Source organism: Leuciscus leuciscus (assembly GCF_965113295.1).
Source record: "Leuciscus leuciscus genome assembly, chromosome: 20".
Lineage (NCBI taxonomy): Eukaryota > Metazoa > Chordata > Actinopteri > Cypriniformes > Leuciscidae > Leuciscus > Leuciscus leuciscus.
Window position 1 is genome coordinate 37184094 of NC_138744.1, and position 24257 is coordinate 37208350.

At 37.3% G+C, this 24257-nt stretch overlaps 1 protein-coding gene across 2 annotated transcripts in view; it reads left to right on the forward strand.

The window, feature by feature from the left end:
* Positions 1-1472: 1472 nt before the first annotated feature.
* The window catches only part of rftn1b (raftlin, lipid raft linker 1b), a 125474-nt gene continuing 102689 nt past the window's right edge, over positions 1473-24257 (forward strand). Inside the window, exons 1-2 of one of the 2 annotated variants that reach the window (XM_082150097.1) lie at positions 1473-1885; positions 19193-19357. In XM_082150097.1, coding sequence (XP_082006223.1) covers positions 19213-19357 — 145 coding nt within the window. In that variant the 5' untranslated portion in view covers positions 1473-1885; positions 19193-19212. The remainder of the gene's footprint in view (positions 1886-19192; positions 19358-24257) is intronic. The other variant, XM_082150098.1, reaches the window with a different exon arrangement.

A 24257-nucleotide genomic window follows, 5' to 3' on the forward strand; every position in this document is an offset into this window, starting at 1 on the left:
TTATGACAAAGTACTGACTAAATGTTATGTCTGTTCCTCAAAAGATTCAGAAAATTGCTAATTGAGTTGCATGGACTACTTTTGCTGCACTCATGTTTCTTTTTTCCCCCCTAATGCATATAAACTGTGTTTCACTCATGTTTCCATTTTGGAGTTCAAATAAGCTGTATACATTTACATATATATATATATATATATATATATATATATATAGCCTATATATGAAGAGTTCAGATGCAAAAGCCTCTAAGTGCCATCAGAATGATCATTTTTATAAAGCTTGTATATTTAAGTTCAGCAATTTCACTTAAATGACAATTAATAGGTAATTTTCATTGCCATTTAAGTGAAATTACTGAATTTAAATAAACAAGCTTGATAAAAATGATAATTCTAGAAGAAAATTTCAGATGGCAATTAGAGGCTTTTGCATCTTCATATATATATATACATACACACATATTAGCTTGCATATTACTAGGATATTGGCTGTTTATTAGAACTTATAAAGCTCTAATAAGCATTAATTAAGAGTTTACTGAGTCAAAAGTCGCAGTTAATAGTGAGTTAATAGTGACCCTAATCTTGTGACCATATATTATAATATATTATATTATATTATTGTGATGGGGTTAAAACATAAAAAATACAGTAAATACTGAGTAAAAAATATTACACTTTAAAATGTAATTTATGACTCTGATGATAAAGCTGAATTTTGGATCTCTTCTGTTTCCTTTTCGCTTGACCGTTGGCGTTCTTCTTTAAGAGTTGTTTCTTCAGCGCTTTATTTCTGCTGAAATGTTGTTTTCCAGTAAAAATATCGAAACATTCTCGAATCAAGTACTATACATTTACTGGAGGAGCAAAACGACTGAAGATATTAGGTCTTGTTTAGTGATAGATTAATCAAAATAAATTGTGTGTGTGTGTGTGTGTGTGTGAGAGAGAGAGAGAGAGAGAGAGAGAGAGAGAGAGAGAGAGAGAGAGTGTGTGTGTGTGTGTGTGTGTGTGTGTGTGTGTGTGTGTGTGTGTGTGTGTGTGTGTGTGTGTGTGTGTGTGTGTGTGTGTGTGTGTGTGTGTGTGTGTGTGTGTGTGTGTGTGTGTGTGTGTGTGTGTGTGTTGTTTCCTTTTTGGAGCTCACTTTTGTGAGAACCTTTAAACTAATTTGCTCTCCATTTAATCTCGCTGTGGTCTTGGAGAGACATTTAAGAGACATGTGAGATATTAGAGCTGAGTTTTCACACTCAGTGTTCTGGTTATTTCCACGCTTTCAATCATCATGCTGCATTCTTACCGTTGTTTTTCATTTGACTGTAATTTCTAAAAGAACTGCCCCCCCTCTCCTTTTCTCCCTTTTATCTCTCTCTCTCTCTCTCTCTCTCTCTCTCTCTCTCTCTCTCTCTCGTTCTCAGCACCTCCTCCTCCTCAGTCTTCAGATTCTTCAGTTGGTGGGCAGGAACTGAGTCAGTAGCTGAAGAAGCCGAGAGCGAGAGAGATAGAGAGACAGAGAGAAAGAGAGAGAGATAGAGAGAGAGGGAGTGAACTGTGTCTGGGTCATCTCAGACAGTCAGAGAGAGGCAGGAGAAGGATAGAAGAGCATGTCAGAGGATGTGGTTTTTCTCTGAGCTTGCAGAACATTGCATTGCACACACACACACACACACACATACTTTGAGCATGACCTAACGGCAGTGTGTGTTCTGCGCTCCGTGAGCTGCCTGTCGCAGGAGGACTGATCCGGGGATCCTCGCTTCTTCTTCTTATTCTTCTGATTATTATTGTGCCGTCACATCCAGCGGGAACCGTACCAGCACTCCTGCTTTATCCCTGTGGATCGCGGACTCAAACTTGCAGCGTCTGCGTGTCAAAACCTTCACAACAGGTAAAACCGGTCTCACTTCTGCGTGTTAGAGATGATGCATGCGTGCTGTCTGTCTGTCTATCTGTCTGTCTGAGGGGAAAGTTAACACTACAACAGTGCAGGAGATAAAGAATCAATCATGGGAAGCCACAAGCCACAAGTTTGCCACTGTGAGATGATGAACGTCTTTAACCGTTAACACACACACACACACACACACGCGCGCGCGCGCGCGCTCCTGGTAAAGCCTATCTCACAGCCCAGTGCTTTAGTTTGAGTCACATGTACAGTGTGTGATGCTGACAGGAGATACACACTCACCTTATAGAGAGAAGGGTTTCCTCGGCACTTTAATTCAGGTGTTTGTATGAACGCAGAGGATTTACTTTGAATTCAATGCAAAAACTGATGCTCTTCCTCAGTATTTTACTCTTGTTTTCCAGCACAAATATCTAAACATTCTTAAATCAAGATGCATTTGCTGCAGAAGCAGAATGACTTACGAATACGATATTAATGTTTGTGCTTAAAACATGAACACATATCTGCCAATGGGGTCAGAAAAACCAACTTGTGTTCCCTTTAAATTCTGTTTTGTTTTTTTCTGACTCCATTGGCAGATATTTGTTCTTGTTTTAAGCCTGAAGTCACTTCATTTTGATACATTTCTCATTAAACAAGACTTAATAACGTCAGCCATTCTGAAAAATACATATGAAGCTAAAAATACACCGAAAGCGAAAATGCTGTGTAATAGAACAACCTGAAGATATCTGTTTAAAGTCATCATGAAATGAAAATTCATCTATATCATCTGATTCATGTTATTGATCTTATTGTGAACAATTCATTTGTGCACATTTAAATTTTTTAAATGTTTTTTGACTCAATAGTTTAAATCAAGCTCAATCTTCTGGTGATGTGTAGCTACAGTATGTTGAACTTCTCCATTCATTTAGTCCGCTTAAACCCCGCCCCTTCAGATCCGCCTCCATCAATCAACAACTGATGCAAGTCCCATTCCTACTATTTTCTTTGTTTCACTTGGATGTACGTCACAGTATGGAAGAAAAACATCGGTAACTACTTCCGTTACATCGCGACTTTAAATCCAGCTACTGTTGTGGGGATCACAGTTTTGGACCAATGAGATTTCACTGGAGGCGGGGCTTTCTTTCGCAACGCACACGTCAAACATTACTTCGTTATTAACAGAAATAAAACTACAAATAGACTTTTTAAACCTTGATTTTGCACAAAAATCTCAGGGAATGTTAGTTAATGGTTATTTTAAAAAGTTATATTTATTGTATTTTATTTCAGCTTTATTTTAATTAGGCTTACCGGAAAACAACTTTTAATAGTTTATTTTTTATTTTTTACAACACTGGTTTTTAAACGCTTTTGTCACATTAAAATGCATGTGGCATCATCTTAGGAAACAAAAATAGCTCCTTATACATTTTATGGCATACTGATCAAATAACAAGTCAAGAAAATGTTAAAAACCAAGTCGAGTGCATTGCATTGTTGCATACTCTGTTATGTACTGCACATTTTGTAAAGTATTCCATACATACCAATAGAAAATGTGCACACTGTACACAGTATGCATAATAAATCCTGAAAGAGTATTAGTAGGCTATGTTAGTATGCTAATCTATTGTTGCTATAGGCGGTCCAGCTGTCGCTCATATTGCCAGAAATGGCCAACTCTCCTTGTAAATTAATGTCTTACGGACGCAAATCGCTCTCATTGTGAACGGCCTTTAAGAAAGGAATGTAAGAAAAGAGAAGAGAGGAGGCAAACTGTCATTAATCAGTTCCAGACGCCCCAGGAATCGACACACAGAGCCGCTGTTGTCCTGGAGGAATCTGTGCATCATATCACGGGCTCGTGCCCTCCGACCCCGCGCGTACCCGCTCTTCAGTGTCATATGTGCATCAGCTGGAACATTTTATCAGCTCAGAGGGAAAAAAATACAAAAACTCAATTTTGTACATTTTTGGAAAACATTATGAGTGGTGTGCAAAAGTTGCAGACATGATGCTATGGTGTTTATGGGTGTCTGTGGGGTTTCTAAGGGTACAATTACACGATAATGATGTACTATAAATGGAAACGTACAGATGACAATGTCAAAACGATCCCTGTTCACATGGATCCCTGAAAACGGCTACACTGTATTCTGCTGCCATGCCAGTAGATGGCGATGTCACTATGTAAAGAAACACTTTGCGTCTGTACGAACATAAGCGCGCATGATGTTACCGTTTTATGGAAGCTTGTTTAGGTTTCCACCACAGAATAAAAAATAAAAAAGGTAATTGCACATTTTTATCTCACAATTCTGACTTTTTTTCCTCACAATTACGTGATATAAACTCGCAAATATGAGAAAAAAAGTCAGAATTGCGAGAAAAAAGCCCGTATTGCAAGATATAAAAAAGTCAGAATGAGAGAAAAAAGTCAGAATGAGAGAAAAAACTAGTCAACATTTCTAGATATAAACTCACAATTGCGAGAGAAGAAAGTCAGAATTGCGAGAAAAAAAGTCAGAATTATGAGAAAAAAAAGTCAGAATTGCAAAATAAAAAGTCGCACTTACTTTTTATTTAAAGTAATATTTTTTTTTTCATTAATTTTACTTTTTTTATTTAGTGATGGAAACAAGGTTCCATATGGTTTTCACAAATTCGTGTTTTTGTAGTTTACAAGGAGGCAATAACGCTATAGTTTTCAAAAACTTGCGTTTGCCGTTTCCAAAAGTTCGCATTTTCAGGCCCCAAAACGCTGCTGTCGTGCCAAAACGCATACAAAGTTTTCTGTTTTTAGTTTTAATGCCCGTTTTAATTTCCAGTTTTAAAACCCGTTCCCACCAAAGACCAAAACGATAAAGATTGTTTTTAAAATCACTCTAAATTTAAAAGATTAGCAGAGTCCACAACACAACTTCAACGATAACAACACTGTTGGAATATATACTGGGAATCACTTTCAGAACTAGGCCTATTTTTTTCCCCCAGTTGATGAATGATAAAACAATGACAGCTAATCAGAATCCATCCTGCTTTGAAGAGCTCGAGCATCTAAAGCGTCAGATGACAAAACTGCAGCGAGCGCTTTGAAGAAACAAAAAGTATTAATTTGAACAAATAAATGCAGCCTTGGTAAGCATAAGAGACTTTTTTTTTAAAAACATTTAAAATCTTACCGATCACAAACTTTTGAACGGCAGTGTAGTTTTTCCTCCCACCTCATATTATTTTGTAAGCGAACGCAAAGTTTCTCGGGGAACGCTGGACTTTTGCTAGAGAAAGCAAAAGCATTGAAATATAAATTTTCTTCCCATTTCATATTTTTTTCCCCATCACCTTGTCCCTTTATGGGCTCCACAGGGTCTCCTTGGCAAACCTGTGCACAGTGTGAAACATTTGCTGCATCCGTCCTAAATAGAATTGGAAATTAGAATTAGTGTGTCCCAAATCATAGTATGTTGAAATGAGTATTACAAAGTCACCCGGATGCTCAAATTTTTCCGGTTAGAATCTGAAATGCAGATCCAACCACAACCCATTATTCGATTAGAACTACAAACACACACACAAAAAAACGTGTTGAAAAACTACAAGCATGGCAGATGTGTGAGAACAATGGTTAAGGGGTTTGAGTAATTAATAATCAGCATCTAAACTGCCAAAAATATATTTATTCAATGTTATCCGCATCATATTTCATTTGTGAACTTTTATAACGACACATTTGCATAATGATGCATTTAAAAGATCATGACCAAACACATGAGGAGAGTCTCCGCATGACTGGCGGATTAACGGCTGCTTTTTCTCCAGTATGGCAGGAAATTAAATCAAATTGAATGTGGAGGATTTTAACTGTGATGAGATGATTGACAGGGCAGTTTAAACGTTGACAGCAAAATACGAAATTATGAAGAAGTAGTTTGTCCCAAAGCTTGTCTACTCTTCTGCTATTCACACTCAAAAGTATTGACTTCTTCTCCACATAAACACTACATACTTTAAGGGCGTAGTATAAGCAGGCGAACTGAGATTCAGATCTCTCCTGAAACTTTAACTGAGTGTGTTTGAGGTCTTTAGGATGAGAATATCATGTATGAATCTGTAATCTGTCACATGCAGCAAACTTGTAGATAATTTCTGCAGGTATTTATTCGTATCATCATTATCATCTGAAGCTTGTCTGGTGTGTTAGGAATATGATTAATACACATGAAGCACAATATTTTGCTAACCTAATTGGGACAGAGAACCCTCTCCAGTGCTCAATTAAATCTCATTTAGATAATTGGAACGTGCATTTGAATCGTATCGTCCCTTTTACTACAGTCTTCTCAAACGCTGAATCAGGACAGGCTCTGGTCTGAGAACAGAGAGAAGACGTTCACCTTCTCCTGTGATTAGACAGCCTTACAAATCAGATGTCACATCCGCTGGCGGCGCACTTCTCCTCGGCGGAGTCGCTGGAGGAGATGAAACACACTTGATGGAAGATGAATGCTGATTTCTGTTCTTCTCCTGCGCGAGCTGCCACTTTGAAGGGATTACGTGTGAAGATTAGGTTCTTCCCTCGTGTCGCAGCGTCGAGCTCCTGCCACATGTATTCAGGCCTCTGGCGATGCCTAAGACACAACAGAGAACAGTCAAAGCGGGAAATATGCAAGCGCTGCAGGAAAACACACACTTTCTGTGTTTAACAGGCCACGGAATAAAGCATCTTTAAAACGTCTTCAAGACTCATCGACTCGCTTGCTGAATAAAAGTATTAAAGGGTTAGTTCACCCAAAAATTCAGTCAGTAATTACTCTCCCTCGTGTTGTTCCAACCCCGTAAGACTTTCGTTCATCTTCAGGACACAAATTAAGATATTTTTGGTTAAATCTGAGAGCTCACTCCTTCATAGGCTTCTATGTTATTGAAACTTGCCGGCCCAGAAAGTTAGTAAAGACAATGTTTAAAATAGTCTTTGTTGAAAAACCCTTTTCACAAGATGTAAAATAAGTCTCTGATGTCCCCAGAGTGTGTGTGTGAAGTTTTAGCCCAAAATACCCCACAGATATTTTTATATAGCATGTTAAAATTGTCACTTTTTGAGGGTGAGCAAAAACGCATTGTTTGTGTGTGTCCCTTTAAATGCAAATGAGCTGCTGCTCCCGGCACAGTGGGCGGAGCTTCAAGAGCTTGTGTTCTTTTACCTCACACACACATGCACTGAACATTTCAAAAACATTTAGGCTTTTATGTTCAAAGTCAGACAATGATGGAGAGACTCAAGAAGAAGTGACAACATGTAGAAGCAACAGGACATTTCTGAATGGTTAGTTGATGAATTTATGAAGCTGATGTGTAGTTATCTTCTAGTCATTGATTAGCATATTCTGTCATGATAATCTATAAATCGTGTTCAGGGGGCGGGGTTTATGTAAATTTTAGGGTTGGTGACGTCACTAACCCGGGAGGAATGTGGTGTAGTCTCTACCAGCCGTTTGTTGTAGTCCTTAAAAAGCGATTTCTTTAAAAGCAAATATCTCCCTTTGCTTTGAGCTTTGAGCGTCGTAACTTTGCAGATGTTGTTTATGATCAAACATGTTAGAAAAGTGAACTCATAATCAACCACTCCTTTAAGAAAAGAGACTTTCTTCACTGAAAACAGTCTCACACTCTCTCGCACAACATGCTGTCGCCCATATGGGCACCGGGGAGGTGGTGTGAGAAAATTCTCATTTGTTTTTAAAAATAAACTTCTTTATTGGCTTCCAAGAATGGAATATTTTCATTGCACGAAATGTTCTAAAAAAAAAGAAAAAGAAAAAAGGTTCTTTGAGGAACTTCTTTTGGGAAGAAACAGTTCTTCTTTTATGACATCGTATATTTATATGTATGACAAGTGTAGTCAAAATATGTTTATTTTTCTCATAAAAAAGTTTATTCAAATGTCAACATGTAATGCCTGTTTTTAGGATAATACAATGAATTAAATACTTGAGGTAATTCTAGACATGAACGTAAAGATCAGATTATTCATAACAAATGAAAAAGTCTGACAATGTCACTTTAAGTTCAGAACAAAAGACTCAAAACAATAAAACTAATATTATAAAACAGATAAATCATTTAAAACTGATGCTCTGCATTAAACGCTTCATGCTTCATAAGTTCTTTGTGTGCATTTCTTTGTTTATGCACAAATAATATAAAGCATCCCGTCTCCTCATAACCACATACAGTAGAGGACAGGAAAAATCTTCACCCTTTATTCAAATAATATTATTAATATTTTTTTAAGCATATTGCATATTTGTGGTTTTATTTGTAATGATAACATGCAAAAACAAGAGAGAACCTACAAAATATTAATATCTGATAATGTTGTAGTCAATGCATCCTGACAGCTTTTTGTTTTTCTATGCATTTTATTTATTTATTTATAAAAAAACTGTGCATGGTAAAATAAAAACCTGTATCTTTAGTTTGCCTTTTTTGCCAAATAATTTTGTCAGATAAATACCGTAACCAAGTATAGTGTTTTGTTCTTCACTCACATTTAAAATATATATAAAAAAATATATAAACGGTGTAATCGAACTTGTAGAGTCATTAAAAAACAAATATCGCTTTTGGACAGTCTAGCAAAATCTCTGACATATTTCCAGCATCACAGCTCTATAATAAAGAAAATTATATTTGTCTTGTGAAAATGAAATGGCACGTAAAACAAATTAGAATCAGAGAAAGCCAGAGAAAGGAAAGACGAGAGAGAATATGAGAGAGAATCTCAAAGAAAGCGAATAAAGGGAGAGATATTGCTCTCTTTTCTTCTCGTGGGTATGAAATGGTTGTCAAGGGGCCCGTTCCCATGGCGATCGCATCCGCTGCGTCTGGTTCCAGCGCGTCTGTGCCGAGACCTTGGACGCCGAGCGGACGGTTCTCCAGGTTCATGCCGAACAAAAGAGAAAGAGAGGGAAAGTGTCCCTCCGCCCTCTGATTACAGAGACGAGTAACAGCGTGTCTAGATTGGGTTCAGTCTGTATCTGTGGCTGTTCCTGTACCTTTATTTCCCGGATTATTCATAAGCAGTGTCCGGGAACACAAGCCGGTCTGGAGCTTGTATAGGGACATAAAAGTAGGAGCGCTTTCCCAAGACACCAATTAACCCCCATTTTTGTCTAAATTATGCGGTGACATTTTGTTTCTCTTTCCCCGGGAAATGTGTCCTCAGAGTAAAACATGGTGTTTGTGCATCTTCACCCCAAAGCAAAAGTGGTTTACACACTATATTCTGTACGAGTCTTCGGAAGGCATTTAGGGAACACGCAAAAAATGAAGGCATTAATTCCTGCAAACCTTCGCCTCTGCCATGTAGTTCACATCACTGTCAGAGATAGGGGTACAGTAGGAGTACCCCCAAGGTACAATCTACACTAACATACCCCATAGGGCTTATTATTGGACCTCAAGGAACATATATGGACCTTTTTGAGGGTCAAAAAGCTTTAAAAGGGACATGTACTGTTTCTTTTAAAGGTTAAGGTACAGTATTGTGCCCTTGAGGTACAGCCCCAGTGACAACCCATCGTACCCCTAAAGGTACAATTATGTACTTTATTTTCTGAGAGTGCATGTTTGAAACGCTCCCCAAATTATTCTATTAAATGATTTCAGTTCTTATTCATGATAATGTTTGCTGCTGCATCTTTGATAAATTAATTAGAAGTTTTTGCTGAATGATCAGCAATACAGAAAATATTGAAAATATTGAGATTGACATTTGCCGCACCACAACGGAATTATCCTAATGCATTTTCCAGTTGTGAATTTGTATAGATAGCTTATGGATAATGTTCATTATAATATAATTATATTTATGCATAAATAACACGATTATGATTTGTATTTCTTGTTAAAGTACATGAGAGTGTTTAATGGAAAGGGCGAGAGACTTTCAGCTCTTCCAAACAAGTTCAAAATAATCTGTGGTTTTGGGAAGGATATTAAACAGCCCTCCATCTATTTTGAGTCCCAAATATTAATTAAATACAAGAAAAAATGATTAGAACGGCGAGCTTCAATGAATGGCTGAAACCGTAGCTCACCCATAGTCACCACACATATACACCTGAGAGTGCGCATGTGCAGAAATGACGAGCACGTACGACGGCCTTACGTAAACATATCACCAGAATGACTGACAAGTAGGAGGACCAATAGTCTTGATGATCCACCCGGAAAAAGAAAATCCTCCACTATACCTTTAAAGCTATTTAAAAAAATTTTTATTTTTTATGGTTTTGATTGTCTCACAGTTTAAGAGTAAAATTTGTTTTGGAAAATATATATTTCATAAAAAAGTATTTGTGTGCATTTTTCATAACAATAAATGTACAATTATTATTTACTTTTTAAAACTTTTTTCACTTCAGCAATAATCTGCCAAGTGTCTTCTTTATGAAGATAACAAACTCCAGTCTGTGATCAGAAGCGGTCAAGATTTATGAAAGTTTAAGTAGGAAATTTCGTTTTCAGGTCTATGCTCAAAAAGTGAATAAATGGATTATATCTACTGCATAAATATAATTAAGTAGGCCTACCATAAAATCCCTTAAAAAATACAAAATATTAAATAAAAAACATTATGAAACAAAAATATAGTACATTCATTTCATTGTAATTTTTAAAAAATACGGTAATTTTTGACTGACACACAAAGAGGGTTAAGAAAAAATGAGTTCAGGCCAGTTCCCATTATACATGATGATGTATGATCCCATTTTTTTTATCAAATGCATTTTTTCTTTTTTATTAAATGCATACAAATATTCAAACATAATATGCACCATACAAGTCTATGATGCTTTGATGGGGCTTTTTGGATCTGTTCTCCTCGTCAAGTGTGTCCACATTCCCCCACAATGCCCTGCTCAGGTGAGGGTCTTTGTTGAGTCCAGGACGTCCAGGAAGGAAGGAAGGAAAAAGTCCAAACAGGGAGTCTGTCTCATTCCCACCCCAGGAGAGCGTTCGCCTGCTGAACCGACAAAAACACGCGTCAGGAAGCACTGCCGTGCAGAGGTTTGCCTTATTTGCCACATTAAAGAAAATGGGTCAGAGGAAGAGTTGCAGTTTTCAGTCCCTCTTTCAGAAATCTTCTCTAAACACGAGCCGAACCGCAGCTTTGAAACCGCGGCACTGAAGTTTTGTCCTTCGCATGCTAGTCAAGTCAAGTCACCTTCAGCGCTTTTATCAATATAGACTGTTTCAAAGCAGCTTTACAGTTATAATAGGAGATTACAGTAACAGAGATTGTTTAGGCTTTACAGCAGATCTAGAATAAAGTTATTGTCCAGATAAAGTTAGTTTTTGATTGATTGAGTTATAAACTTGCTAACACGACACCGTTCTAACACAAAACAGAAAACCTTGAATGTGTTCTGGCCGTTCATTCGCACGAACTCAGTGTTCGGTGGCTCGGGTTAGTTATTAAACGAGTCCATCTGAGCAGGGATGAACGTTATTGTCATCAAAGTCGGCTCATCGCTTCTCCCAAATGTGTCTTTGCTGTGAAAATGATCATTTTAACAAACATTTCCCGTGGCGTCTGATATAAGATGCCTTGCTGAACAAATGAACGCTCATCAACAGTGCCTGACTTTCTCTCCGCCACAAGGAGACAATTTTACACTATGAAGAGTCGTCACCTTTATTTATATAGCGCCTTTTTACAGTACAGATCGTTTCAAAGCAGCTTTACAGAGATAAAAAGAATTGTAATTAATTAAAATAAGCTAAAGTAACACGATTGTTTAATATTTTGTCACAACTTAATTTAATTGTGTTCAATCAACCTAATATATTTAAAACTGAAGTTTACTTAATTAATTTGTGTGAAAACTACATGAATAATTTTTTTGACAACTAACTGGGCAGTGGATCTGTAGTTCCCAGCATGCTTTGCAAGGGACTGCAGTAGGAGGGTAAATTTAGGGATTAAAGTGTTATTTTATGTGTTTTTTTTTTTGTAAATGGAAAGATGTTGTTAGTTAATGTTAGTGTTTAATATTCAGTTATGTTAGAAATTTAGAGGACTTTCTGTAATGTTTTTGAATTTTGTGGTTACCATTATGCAGAAGAGAGGCGACTGTGGCCTCTCAGTATACACTACATAAGTATTTAACATCACTTGCAAACTTACATAAGTAATATTCAATATTACTATGTAAAAAGAGGTTTTAATTCAATTGAACAATAGTGACTATCATTGGAAATAACTGTAGAGTCAAATTAGCTAAAATTATAATGTTGGTGATTTTAGTCAGGGCAAAGATTAATTGTAGTTAACCTGACAGAACTTTATCTAGCAGGAATGACTAAATTAATTTAAGTTCATACTACAAATCATTTCCAACAAATAACATTTTGTTGGAAAAATGTAATTCATTTTCGTGGAAAATGTTTCCTTAATTTAATCAACAGCTTATTTTTTTTTTGAGTGAGGAAAATAATGCAGAAAGAAAAAGAAAGTAAAGAAAAAAAGAAAATAGCATCACAGTCCAGCTTAAGAAAGTTCAGTGTTGTAAAAAAGTTATTAATTTAGTTCATTTATATATATATATACAGCCGCTCTGTCATCGTCCAGCTCAGTTCAGTTCTTGTATAATAGTGTAAATGCAGGCAGATCAATAATATTGTCGAATATTAAATTAAATGTCCCCCAACTAAGCAAGCCAAAAGCCAATGGCACAGAAGAGTCAGTGTTTCTGGCCTGTCGTGTGTGTGTGTGTGTGTGTGTGTGTGTGTGTGTGTGTGTGTGTGTGTGTGTGTGTGTGTGTGTGTGTGTGTGTGTGTGTGTGTGTAACGGTATACTGGAAGTGAACTCTCTGTCAGTCTCCAGTGCTGAGGGAGCGGTTGCCAGAGAGAGACAGATCTGCCAAAAGCTGCAAGCGTGAAGCAGAACCTCGGGGAGGGAGTAGCTAGTCTCTCTGAAATCATAAACATCTCCCACTTCCTCCGTTGGCTCTAAAAATACCTTCCCGCTTCGTTTCATGCACAGCCTCCCCTCCCCGTATCAGCCATGCAAATATCACACCCTCCAACCAACTCTGTTTTCCCCACGTATCGCAGCGGCTTCTCTCTGCGATGGCGCACACGCTTAGCCTGTTGCCTCCAGAGAGCGCGTGTCTGAGCTCAAAACATGCAGCGATGTCTGGGAAAAACACTTTGTGCTGGTTGTCATGTCAAAGACGGCTATTTTTGGGGCAGTCTGTTGTTTTTCCAACTGATGGACCGATATCAGAAAAGAGTAGGTTTGGAAATCGAATACTTGAGGTCCGGAATTTGACCGAAATTCCTTCGTGAGCATTTCAATATGACTTTAACCCATTCAGAAAACTGTTGTCTGTGCTGCACGTGTATCAGTATGTTGGATCCGTGCAGCTCTTAAAGGGACAGCAGCCTAATATTCCTGCCGTCTCTATAATAACACTAATCAAACAACAGAAGACTAAGAGAAAATTCACTCGTTCTTGACTGAATAACATTTGTAACTATATTTGTAATGTATATTTTATTTATAAAGTGCAGTGTTATTTTATATTTGATTCCAGTTTCTGAACCTTAATCTTAAAACACTGTTTATTTCAACCGCATCTTTGTTCAGTTGTATCTATTTGTTGTGATTGCTAATTTTTTATTTGTTCTTTTTTTTAAGTTAGTGAGTGTTTACTTGTCTTTAATTATGCTTGAAATGTATATTAGTTAGGCTAGTTGTTCTTCTATGGTGTTTTTAAAGCACAGGCAAATGTTCCTTGTGTAAATGTTCTTTAACTTGTTGATTTTTGTTCATGATATTCATAAGAAATAAGACTAAATGTGAATGATATCTAAGGCTGTTTTTAATTTTTTTACCTTATTGTAATCTAAATTCGGAATCAATAAGAATCGGAATAGATAAGCAGAATCGAAATTGGAAACGTTAAAATTGAAACGATACCCAAGCCTAAAAAAGAGCAGTAATTGAAAGCGAGCTGTCCTGCCGTTTAGGATGAATTAGGGCCCGTTCACACCAAAATCTGCAGAGTTCACACCACAACTAACGATAACGGCACTGTGAAATTATATCGTTGGAATCACTTTCCGAATAAATTATTTTTCTGCTGAGATTGACAGCCAATCACAATCCATCCTGCTTTAAAGAGCTATTTAAAGCGACAGACGACAAGCGTGCAGCGCGTGCAAGAATAACCGGAATAATATCAGCTGGTGTGGATGCTAATATAGTTATAACTGTGAACGGGCCTTTACTGTTTACACTAACTCCTCTTTGAAAGGCAAAAAAAAACAAAAAAAACAAAAAAACATTCAGGCCGTAAATCAAAATTGACACTTTACTTTTTAATGGATGTTTCTGGTCTTATTGTCCACAATTAAATAATATGATGATAAAATAATCCCCCAAAAATTTTTCTTGTTACCTTTTATCACTTATTACTCACTTTTCAACCCTTTCCTTGTGACTCAATTCTGATACACTACTGTTTGTACTGTAAGTTTGGGATCGGTATGATTTATGAATCTATATTTTTGTGATCAAAGCTGAATTTTCAGCATCATTACTCCAGTCTTCAGTTTCACATGATCCTTCAGAAATCACTCTAATATGACGATTTGATGCTCAAGTCAAGAAACATATATTATCAGAATCAATGTTGAAAACTGCTTATTATTTTGGGGGAAACCATAATACATTTTACAAATACATAAACAGAAAGTTCAAAAGAACAGCATTTACTCGAAATAGAAATCGTATATATAACTAATATATTTACCCTCATTTTAAAATACATTTTATGTGTGCTTGCTGAATAAAAGTTTAAACTTTTAGTATCAAACCCACATTTTTGGAAAGGTAGTGTATGTATCGCCCACTTTTCACTTTTCCCAATGGATAAAAAGTCCCACTTTACAATGTATTCTCTTAAACAATAAAGATTCTTAATTGGCACCGATGGTTCCATAAAGAATCTTTACCTTCCATGGAATCTTTTACATCCACAAAAAAAGGTTCTTTATCCACATTATTCCTGCGCCCCATGATGCTTAGCGCGAAGTATGTGTGTAACTTCCTTTAAGCTGCAAACAATCAGTGAAACGCTCGCTCTATGAACACAATACGTTAAAAAAGTGTGACAATGAGATGACATTAATCTACTCACCCTTCAACTATCGAACATTAAAAGGACATTTAAAAGTGTAAAAGCATCAAAAAGGTACTTTCAACAGAACAAATCACCCCAAAAGCACGTAATATGTAGTATATTTAACTTATGTTGCCTTTATCAAAAATGTTCATGAACTTCAGCATTGCGTGACACTATTTCAAAGTGATTTCCGTCATTTTGTCAGATTATAAATTGCATTTACCTGTGAAAAAAAACCTGGAAAGAGACGTGAGGATTTGAGGAGAATAACGAGAGATTCTTCGTGCGTTCCAGTGAGTTATTAATGGCATATATCGTAAATTAAATTCAGGAGAACCGACCACAAATGTGCAGGATATGTTGGCCTTTTTCATAATATTACAGCGGATTGCAAAGGGAAAAAAGAAAATAATCACGAGGAAAAGAAAAGAGCTCTTGCCGTAGATATTCCTGTTGTAACATGTCACGTTAAAATACCAAGTATAACGTTATTCTCATAATGTCTGAAAATAAATCATGAATAATTCATTAATTAATAAATTCATTACATTTATATAGCGCTTTTCCCGGCACTCAAAGCGCTTTACATAGAAGGGGGGAATCTCCTCAACCACCACCAATGTGCAGCATCCACTTGGATGATGCGACGGCAGCCATATTGAGCCAGAACGCCCACCACACACCAGCTTACTGGTGGAGAGGAGACAGTGATGAAGCCAATCAGTGTATGAGGATGATTAGGAAGGATGAAGGAAAATTGACATCTCATCCAGTCAAACTGACGGATCAGCTTTATTTGGGCAATCTTTTGATTTGAAATGATTCGTTTCAGTGTTTTTGAATGGAAGTTCCCCAAACCGGAAGTGCCGCCCATAATTAAAAACGCAGTAAGGTCGTCAGGAATATGGTGGATAAGTAATTGTCAACTTATTCTAACCCTAACCCTACCAGTAAACTAATACTCTAGTGATATTCTAATGAGAGTTAGACATGTAGGTGCAATGTTACTTATGGTCAACAGAATGTGTTAAAGGGACAATCAAATTAAAGTGAAACCAATAAACTTAATTTGCATAGAAAGGGGGCGTGTTTGCACCAAAAAGAATGACAGTAACTTGATTTTTGCATTGAAATACCGCACACTAGTGGATAGTGGGAAAAGGTTCTTTAGAATATTTTCAAAAATTCTTCGCAATAAGAAAAAAATCATTCTTTTAAGAACTGACGACTGAAAAGTACTTTGGGGAACCAAAAATGGTTCTTCAATGGCATCACTGCAAAAACACGATTGTGGCGCCTGAAATACATCAGATTACAACACTAAAAAAGGGTTGCGCGTCCATTTCATTAAGCCGAAAAAACTCTACAACTGGAAAATATTCCCGCATCTCAAATCCAATTGCTGATGCATGACTGCTGTACTCCAGATGTCATTTCCCCCGATTGGATTCAGCCACGGATAGCCAAACGCATCCATTCATGTCCATGTCACAAGAAACAGTGATTCCTATGACAGCGTTCATAAATCTGCATGGCCTCTCGTCTGGGTCCTAATTAAAGTTGCTCTCGCTGGATCTGCCGGCATTATCCCGACTCCTAATGAACAATCTGCTTGATTTTCTGTGATTGATTCTCACCTTTTCATCCGAGCGGTTCACCTCATTAACAGTGTATTCTCGGCCGCCGCCGCCTCTCAGATTATTCGTCCGGCCGCTGTAATTAGACAGGAACAGAATAGAGAGTATTCTTCATCAACAGCCCACCCCAGGTTTAATCAGCTGGTCACAATGGGATATTACCTGGACTCTTCTGATCCGCTGGCGACTGTCGACGCTTGTCACTTTAGATTTGGAGACGGGGTGTTTGGCTGATGAACAGAGAGCACTTTTGGCCTCTCAGTGGCTGGACGTGTTAATTCCCAGCCTGCCAGTGGTGAGATTGGGCTCCAATGATGAGCTGAAACCCTTATTTATTTATTTATTTAGTAGGCTAATCTAGTGTGCTCTTAATTGGGTCTTTTTCTGCTCTCTACAAGCACGGGATGAGGCAGTTCTGGAAAACAGCAGTTTACTGTATTTTGCTGCGTACACAGAAGCAAATTAAGGTCTACGTGAGAAAATAGACAGATCTATGGAAGCTTGTTTCCCTAAAACATTTTAAAAGATACTTGCGACTTTTTATCTCACAATTCTGACTTTATAAAACTCAATTGTGTGTTATAAAGTCAGAATTGCGAGATATAAACATGCAATTCTGAGAAAAAAGTCAGAATTTATTTATTTCTCAAAGGGTAAAAGATGTTAAATTACTGAATACCTTAAAACACTCGTCTCGACACCCCCAAAGGATATATTTTTCAAATTCTAAAGTCTTTCTTTTCATTTCTTTCTCTCTTTTTTCTCTCTCTCCTCGCCTGTTCTTATATTGTTGTATATCTGTGTTTTGTTTTTGTTTGTTTTTTGGTCGATGTGTGTATTTTGTAGAGTTTCTGTATATTTCTGCAATAAAAAATAAATAAATAATAATTTCTCAAAATTGCGAGTTTATATCACACAATTCTGACTTTATAACATACCTTTGCGACTTTATATAACGCATTTGTAAGATAAAAAGTCAGAATTGCGAGATAAAAAAGTAGCAATTACCTTTTTTATTTTTCATTCTGTGGCGAAAACAAGCTCCACTTTCCTCACGGGAAACACATGAAAAGAAGAAATACATGAACAGAGTTACTTATAATGAAACCGAACACAGAGTCTGTGGAGTTTAGTGCTTTTGTATTTCTTGTCTATTAGTTTTGAGGACATGTATATGCTAGTATACACATAAACCTTTAGCCGATATACGCAATTACCTCCACTTGTGCCTGACAGACTCATGAACACCGTGCGTACTGTGTGTTCTGATTTAAAGTATTGACGACTACAGCATATGAATGTCATTATGAAATATGAATATAAAATAGAACGAGCACCACCTACCAATGACAAGCAATAGCAAGCAAATTATTATGGACTATAATAGAACAGCTTGAATGTGCAGTATATAATGTATATTACTATTGTTTGAAAATAGCATGTTTGAAACAGAATGCATTATGCAAATTATTATTATTTCAAACAATAGTTATGCTGCATGCTTTAAAAAGTGGTGTCAATTATGCTTTGAGTATTACCTGTCATGCAGAGTCAAGTCAAGTCACCTTTATTTATATAGCGCTTTTTACAGTACAGAGTGTTTCAAAGCAGCTTTACAGAGATAACAGGAAAATAATGCAACAGAGTTTGTCTCTAGAAGAAAATGGCGTCATAGTCCAGTTTATGTTCAGTGATGGTTCATTTTTGTTGAAAAAAAGTTATTAATTTAGTTCATTTACATATAACTCAGTTCAGTTCTCATATAATGGTGTCAATGCACCAGATCAATAATATTGTTGAATATTAAGTGTCCCTGACTAAGCGAGCTAAAATCCAGTGTGTAATAGAGTTGTTTCTGAATGTTAAAGATCTGAAAAGTGCACGACAAATTGATTCTGAACTGCCTGAAACGAGTCAGTAATTCCAGTCTTGCTTCCTGTTACAAACCTACGTTACAATGTAACAAATTTGCATAATCCCAGCCTGTGGTCTTGATTGGGTGAACAGCGTCTCTTAGCTCCGCCCTCAAACACTGTAGTGTATCTGAGACTGGAAGAGTTTGGTTCGTGTTGTTCATGTCGAGAAGACGCTGTTTCTGCTGACAAAGCAAATCCACTTTGATGCACTTTTCAAGGACTCACACTGGAATTGGTAAGGAAAAATACGATCATTGTTCATTTCACTGTGTATCAACCGCTGAGAAAGAGCTGAAATTCAGATATGGTAATGGGAGTTCGGTTTCTGATACGCGCTGTAAGCGGTCGACCAATCACAACAGACTGAGCCGTCTGACCAATCAGAGCAAAGCAGCTCTCGGAAAGGCGGAGTTTAGAGAGACTGAATCTTCAAACTAACCGTTTCAGACTCTGAGAAATGAGGAGATGTGGAATGTATATTATGAGAAAGTTAAAGTGGTCAGCTCTGATGTGTTTAATCCTCTGACCGTGTCTCTTTCCTCCCAGGATTTAGTCGTTGGGCAGAAATGGGCTGCGGCTTGAGGAAGTTTCGTCAGACGGAAGACAACAGTCCGGGAAAGATTTACTCCACCCTCAAGAGACCGCAGGTGGAGACCAAGATCGGGGTCGCCTACACGTACCACCACGTGGACTTCCTGGTGGGGAAAGACGGTAAGTTCTCTTTGTACACGGCTCTGTGGAATGCTTGATTCTGATTGGTCAATCGCGCTGTAAGTTATTCCCAGATAACAGCCGCTGGGAACAGAAGCACCGGCTCATCCGGGTCACTGAAGTCAGCAGCGCTACACACTCGCTAGGAACGGTCTTTCTTCTGGGAAGTTTTGCATTTGGTGAGCTAATAAAATATTAAAACTCAGTCGAATCAATATTTTGTGTACAGTTATTTACAGTAATTATGCCATCCAGTATCGTGGACTCGCTCTCTCTCGTTTCATAAACGCAGCGGCGGCCATTTTGTGACTATTGTTTTAAACACAGTTGGCTTATAAGATACAGGTATGATTTTAAAACAGTTTAATCTGAAGTCAATATCTCTTATCTCCATAATTATTTATGTGGTGAAATGCTGTGTAATAAGTGTTATGACTGTATACCGTATCTCTTAAATGTTCGTCTAGTTTGATCTCGCCGCTGAAACTGCTCTCTCCGCTGAGCTTTGCTTAAAGAGCTGATAAAATATTTCAACTCAGATCAATATTTCGTGTCTAATTATTTACTTATGTGGAAGTGTCCGTGTAATAAGCGGATAATGTACATCCATCCAGTTGTTATATCAGAATAAACCCCTTCAGTTTTAAAAAGAGACGATCAGCAGCAGAGTTAGAAATGTTGAGGTAAGGATAATCAGCGAGGAACTTTTGAAAAGAGAAATCACACAGAAAAACCTTCCTTGATACTTTGCTGCTCTGCAAATCCCCGAAGTGATGACACTTGCAAATGACAAACCCCAAATCCTCCCAGAATGCTCTCTGTGCATCACAGTATCAGGTGTGTGTGATCCGCGAGGAGGCTCCTGGATCCCACAGACTGTGAGGTGGATAATGGGGGAAGATCCACAGGGCCTGGGCTAAATATATCTGTCAGTGCTGTTACTTCTCCCAAGCGGAGCCGGCTGGAGTTTAGTGTGAGCCAGAGTCTCGCTGACAGATCACAATAATCCTGTGAGGAGGATTCAGAAGAACACTGAGGACAATCTCTCTCTCTCTCTCCTCATCTAAACACACATCTATCCCTTTTCCCCCTTTCCTCCTCTCGAGAAATTCCAGTTTTCACTTTCACTGTCTATCTATCTATCTATCTATCTATCTATCTATCTATCTATCTATCTATCTATCTATCTATCTATCTATCTATCTATCTATCTATCTATCTATCTATCTATCTATCAGTCTATCTATCTATCTATCTATCTATCTATCTATCTATCTATCTATCTATCTATCTGTCTATCTATCTATCTATCTGTCTATCTATCTATCTATCTGTCTATCTATCTATCTATCTATCTATCTATCTGTCTGTCTGTCTCTATCTATCTATCTATCTGTCTATCTATCTATCTATCTATCTATCTATCTATCTATCTATCTATCTATCTGTATGTCTGTCTGTCTATCTATCTATCTATCTATCTATCTGTCTATCTATCTATCTATCTATCTATCTATCTGTCTATCTATCTATCTATCTATCTGTATGTCTGTCTATCTATCTATCTATCTGTCTATCTATCTATCTATCTGTCTATCTATCTATCTATATGTCTGTCTGTTTCTATCTATCTATCTATCTATCTATCTGTCTTTCTGTCTCTATCTATCTATCTATCTATCTATCTATCTATCTGTCTATCTATCTATCTATCTATCTATCTATCTATCTATCTATCTATCTATCTATCTATCTATCTATCTATCTATCTATCTATCTATCTATCTGTCTGTCTATCTATCTATCTATCTATCTGTCTATCTATCTATCTATCTATCTATCTATCTATCTATCTATCTATCTGTATGTCTGTCTATCTATCTATCTATCTATCTATCTGTCTATCTATCTATCTATATGTCTGTCTGTCTGTCTCTATCTATCTATCTATCTATCTATCTATCTATCTATCTATCTATCTATCTATCTATCTATCTATCTATCTATCTATCTGTCTGTCTGTCTCTATCCATCCATCCATCCATCTGTCTGTCTGTCTGTCTGTCTCTATCTATCTATCTATCTATCTATCTATCTATCTATCTGTCTGTCTATCTATCTATCTATCTATCTGTCTGTCTATCTATCTGTCTATCTATCTATCTATCTATCTATCTATCTATCTATCTATCTATCTATCTATCTATCTATCTATCTATCTGTCTGTCTGTCTCTATCCATCCATCCATCTGTCTGTCTGTCTGTCTGTCTCTATCTATCTATCTATCTATCTATCTATCTATCTATCTATCTATCTATCTATCTATCTGTCTGTCTATCTATCTATCTGTCTATCTATCTATCTATCTATCTATCTGTCTGTCTCTATCTATCTATCTGTCTGTCTGTCTGTCTGTCTGTCTGTCTGTCTCTATCCATCCATCCATCCATCCGTCTGTCTGACTGTCTGTCTGTCTGTCTGTCTCTATCTATCTATCTATCTATCTATCTATCTATCTGTCTGTCTATATGTCTGTCTCTATCTATCTATCTGTCTGTCTGTCTCTATCTATCTATCTATCTGTCTGTCTGTCTGTCTGTCTGTCTCTATCCATCCATCCATCCGTTCGTCTGTCTGTCTGTCTCTATCTATCTATCCATCCATCCATCCATCCGTCTGTCTGTCTGTCTCTATCTATCTATCTATCTATCTGTCTGTCTCTATCTATCCATACATCTGTCCGTATCTGTCTGTCTGTCTGTCTCTATCTATCTATCTATCTGTCTGTCTCTATCTATCCAAACATCCGTCCGTCCATCATCTGTCTGTCTGTCTGTTCTTCAGTAGTTAAAATGACAATTGATTTCCTTTGACTTCCACTACCATGCATTCAAATGCAACCCTGCGTTCTCTCTCCGCGACCCTTGATTCAGTTCCAGGAAGTGAGTAATGCTTCACGCGGGTCACACACGTTAGATGTTCCTCCTGAAATCCCCTATAGGAGAAATAAAAACAGATACAAATGAGACCACATACAGTAAGAGCACAGAGCATTATTACACTCATAAACAGTAGAAATTGATGGAAAGTGTTCGAGTTTATAAGGAAGTCTCTTGATATTTGATTGCAAACCTGAGCACAGTTTGAGACATTGTTGAGATCCTCTCAGAAACCCAAATAACCTGTGCTAAATTAACATTCTAGATGATTGACATCTGGAATTATAGTTTTCCAGGGCTGTTACAGTAATGACTATAATAAGGCAGCCTGGCCATGCGATTGCTCTGCGTGCCCTTGAGTTTTGCGAGATGGCTGAATATGTGCATGCAAGAACTGTTATGTTTAGCAGTTTTGGCCCATATCTCACACTTCCCCCACAACGCTTCATTTCTCCGTACTGCCTCTATTATTGCAAATATATTGCTATTCATGAAGAAGGAGTTGCAAAGCACTTTAACTGAGGGGGAGGAATGAGCAGAAATGTCTCATCTACAAGGCAAAGACAATAAAGTTCCTCACGCAAGACTGCCTGTGCTAGCTCAGTGTTCCCTGACGCCACGCGGGTCGAAGCATTAGACTGAACATTTCTTTAATCGAATTTATGCATCCATGCTAGACTTGCAGCATTGCTTTCTTCCACAGGCACTGCTTCGAGATCTGACCCATCAATCTATCCTAAGATGTTGTGGTGATATCGCGACGTGCACCAGATGTTGTGATTAAGATGAGCGCCAAGCAACGTTACTGACTTAATTTACTCCTCTAATAATAATACAGAATAGGAACATCACACATAATGCGTTCAGTTTGTCACCTAGATTTTTGCAGAAATCCACAGTTTAACTGGCTTCAGATTTGAAGAACCTGCAATAAAGTCAAACATGAAATCAAACATTTCTCATCAAATTAAAGAACAAATTTTCTGAGCTGCTATTTAGAATCATTTCATTATTTTACTCTGTCAGTGTTAATGTTTAATTAGTGTAATTAAAACTAAAACCATAAAAAACTTTAAAACCTTATACTTTTATATAGAATAAAAAAAAAACTTAAACTTATTATTTTTCATCTAGTTGCCAGAGCAACATTTCTAATTTTCTTCTAGTTTAACTTGATGCAATAAAATGACTAAAACTAAAATAAACTTAATAACTAAAGACAGGAAAAAAAAAAACACACACAACTAAATTAGACACACACACAGCAAAAAAAAACGTCTTCAAAATATGAATAAAAACTATAAAAATTATATTTTAAAGATATTAAAATAACACTGAATATTAAAATAACATTTCCATCCTGGTTTAAACTGTTGTTGTTTTTTTGTCTATTGCTGTTCTGGATTATTATAATGAAGCAGTTTGACTAAAAACAGCTTGGTCACACACACACACACACACACCCCCCCCCTTGTGTAATAAGTTGTGTGGTGAAATACGCCAGCGTGATCTTAAGATGCCCTGCACGTTTTTTATTTCCCTCAAATGTGATTTGAAATGTGTAAAATGTCATGAGGACGAGGAATAGAAAACACAGTTACGAACGGCTTCTCGGCCTCACGCCGCCCTCGAATCACAACCCTGATATAATAAGCAGATTATTAAAATGCAATACCTTTCTTCAGCCTGTCAGTCAATATTGCAAGGTGTTTTTGTGTGTGTAAATCAGCGGAGAGGGAGTGCGAGGACATGTGTAGTTGAGTCAGGATTAGAGCTGGGGATTCAGGAACTGCTGAAGACTGAGTGTGAGGGACGCCACAGGAGACTCGTTCACAGACATTACCTTCCTTCATTTCACCTTCCCCGTGTGGACTCCTGATGAGCTCGGGCCCCGGCCCCGCAGAAGAGCCACAGTTCAGACCTCTCCTGTTTCAGGTTAAGGGTTTCATCTCTTATATTC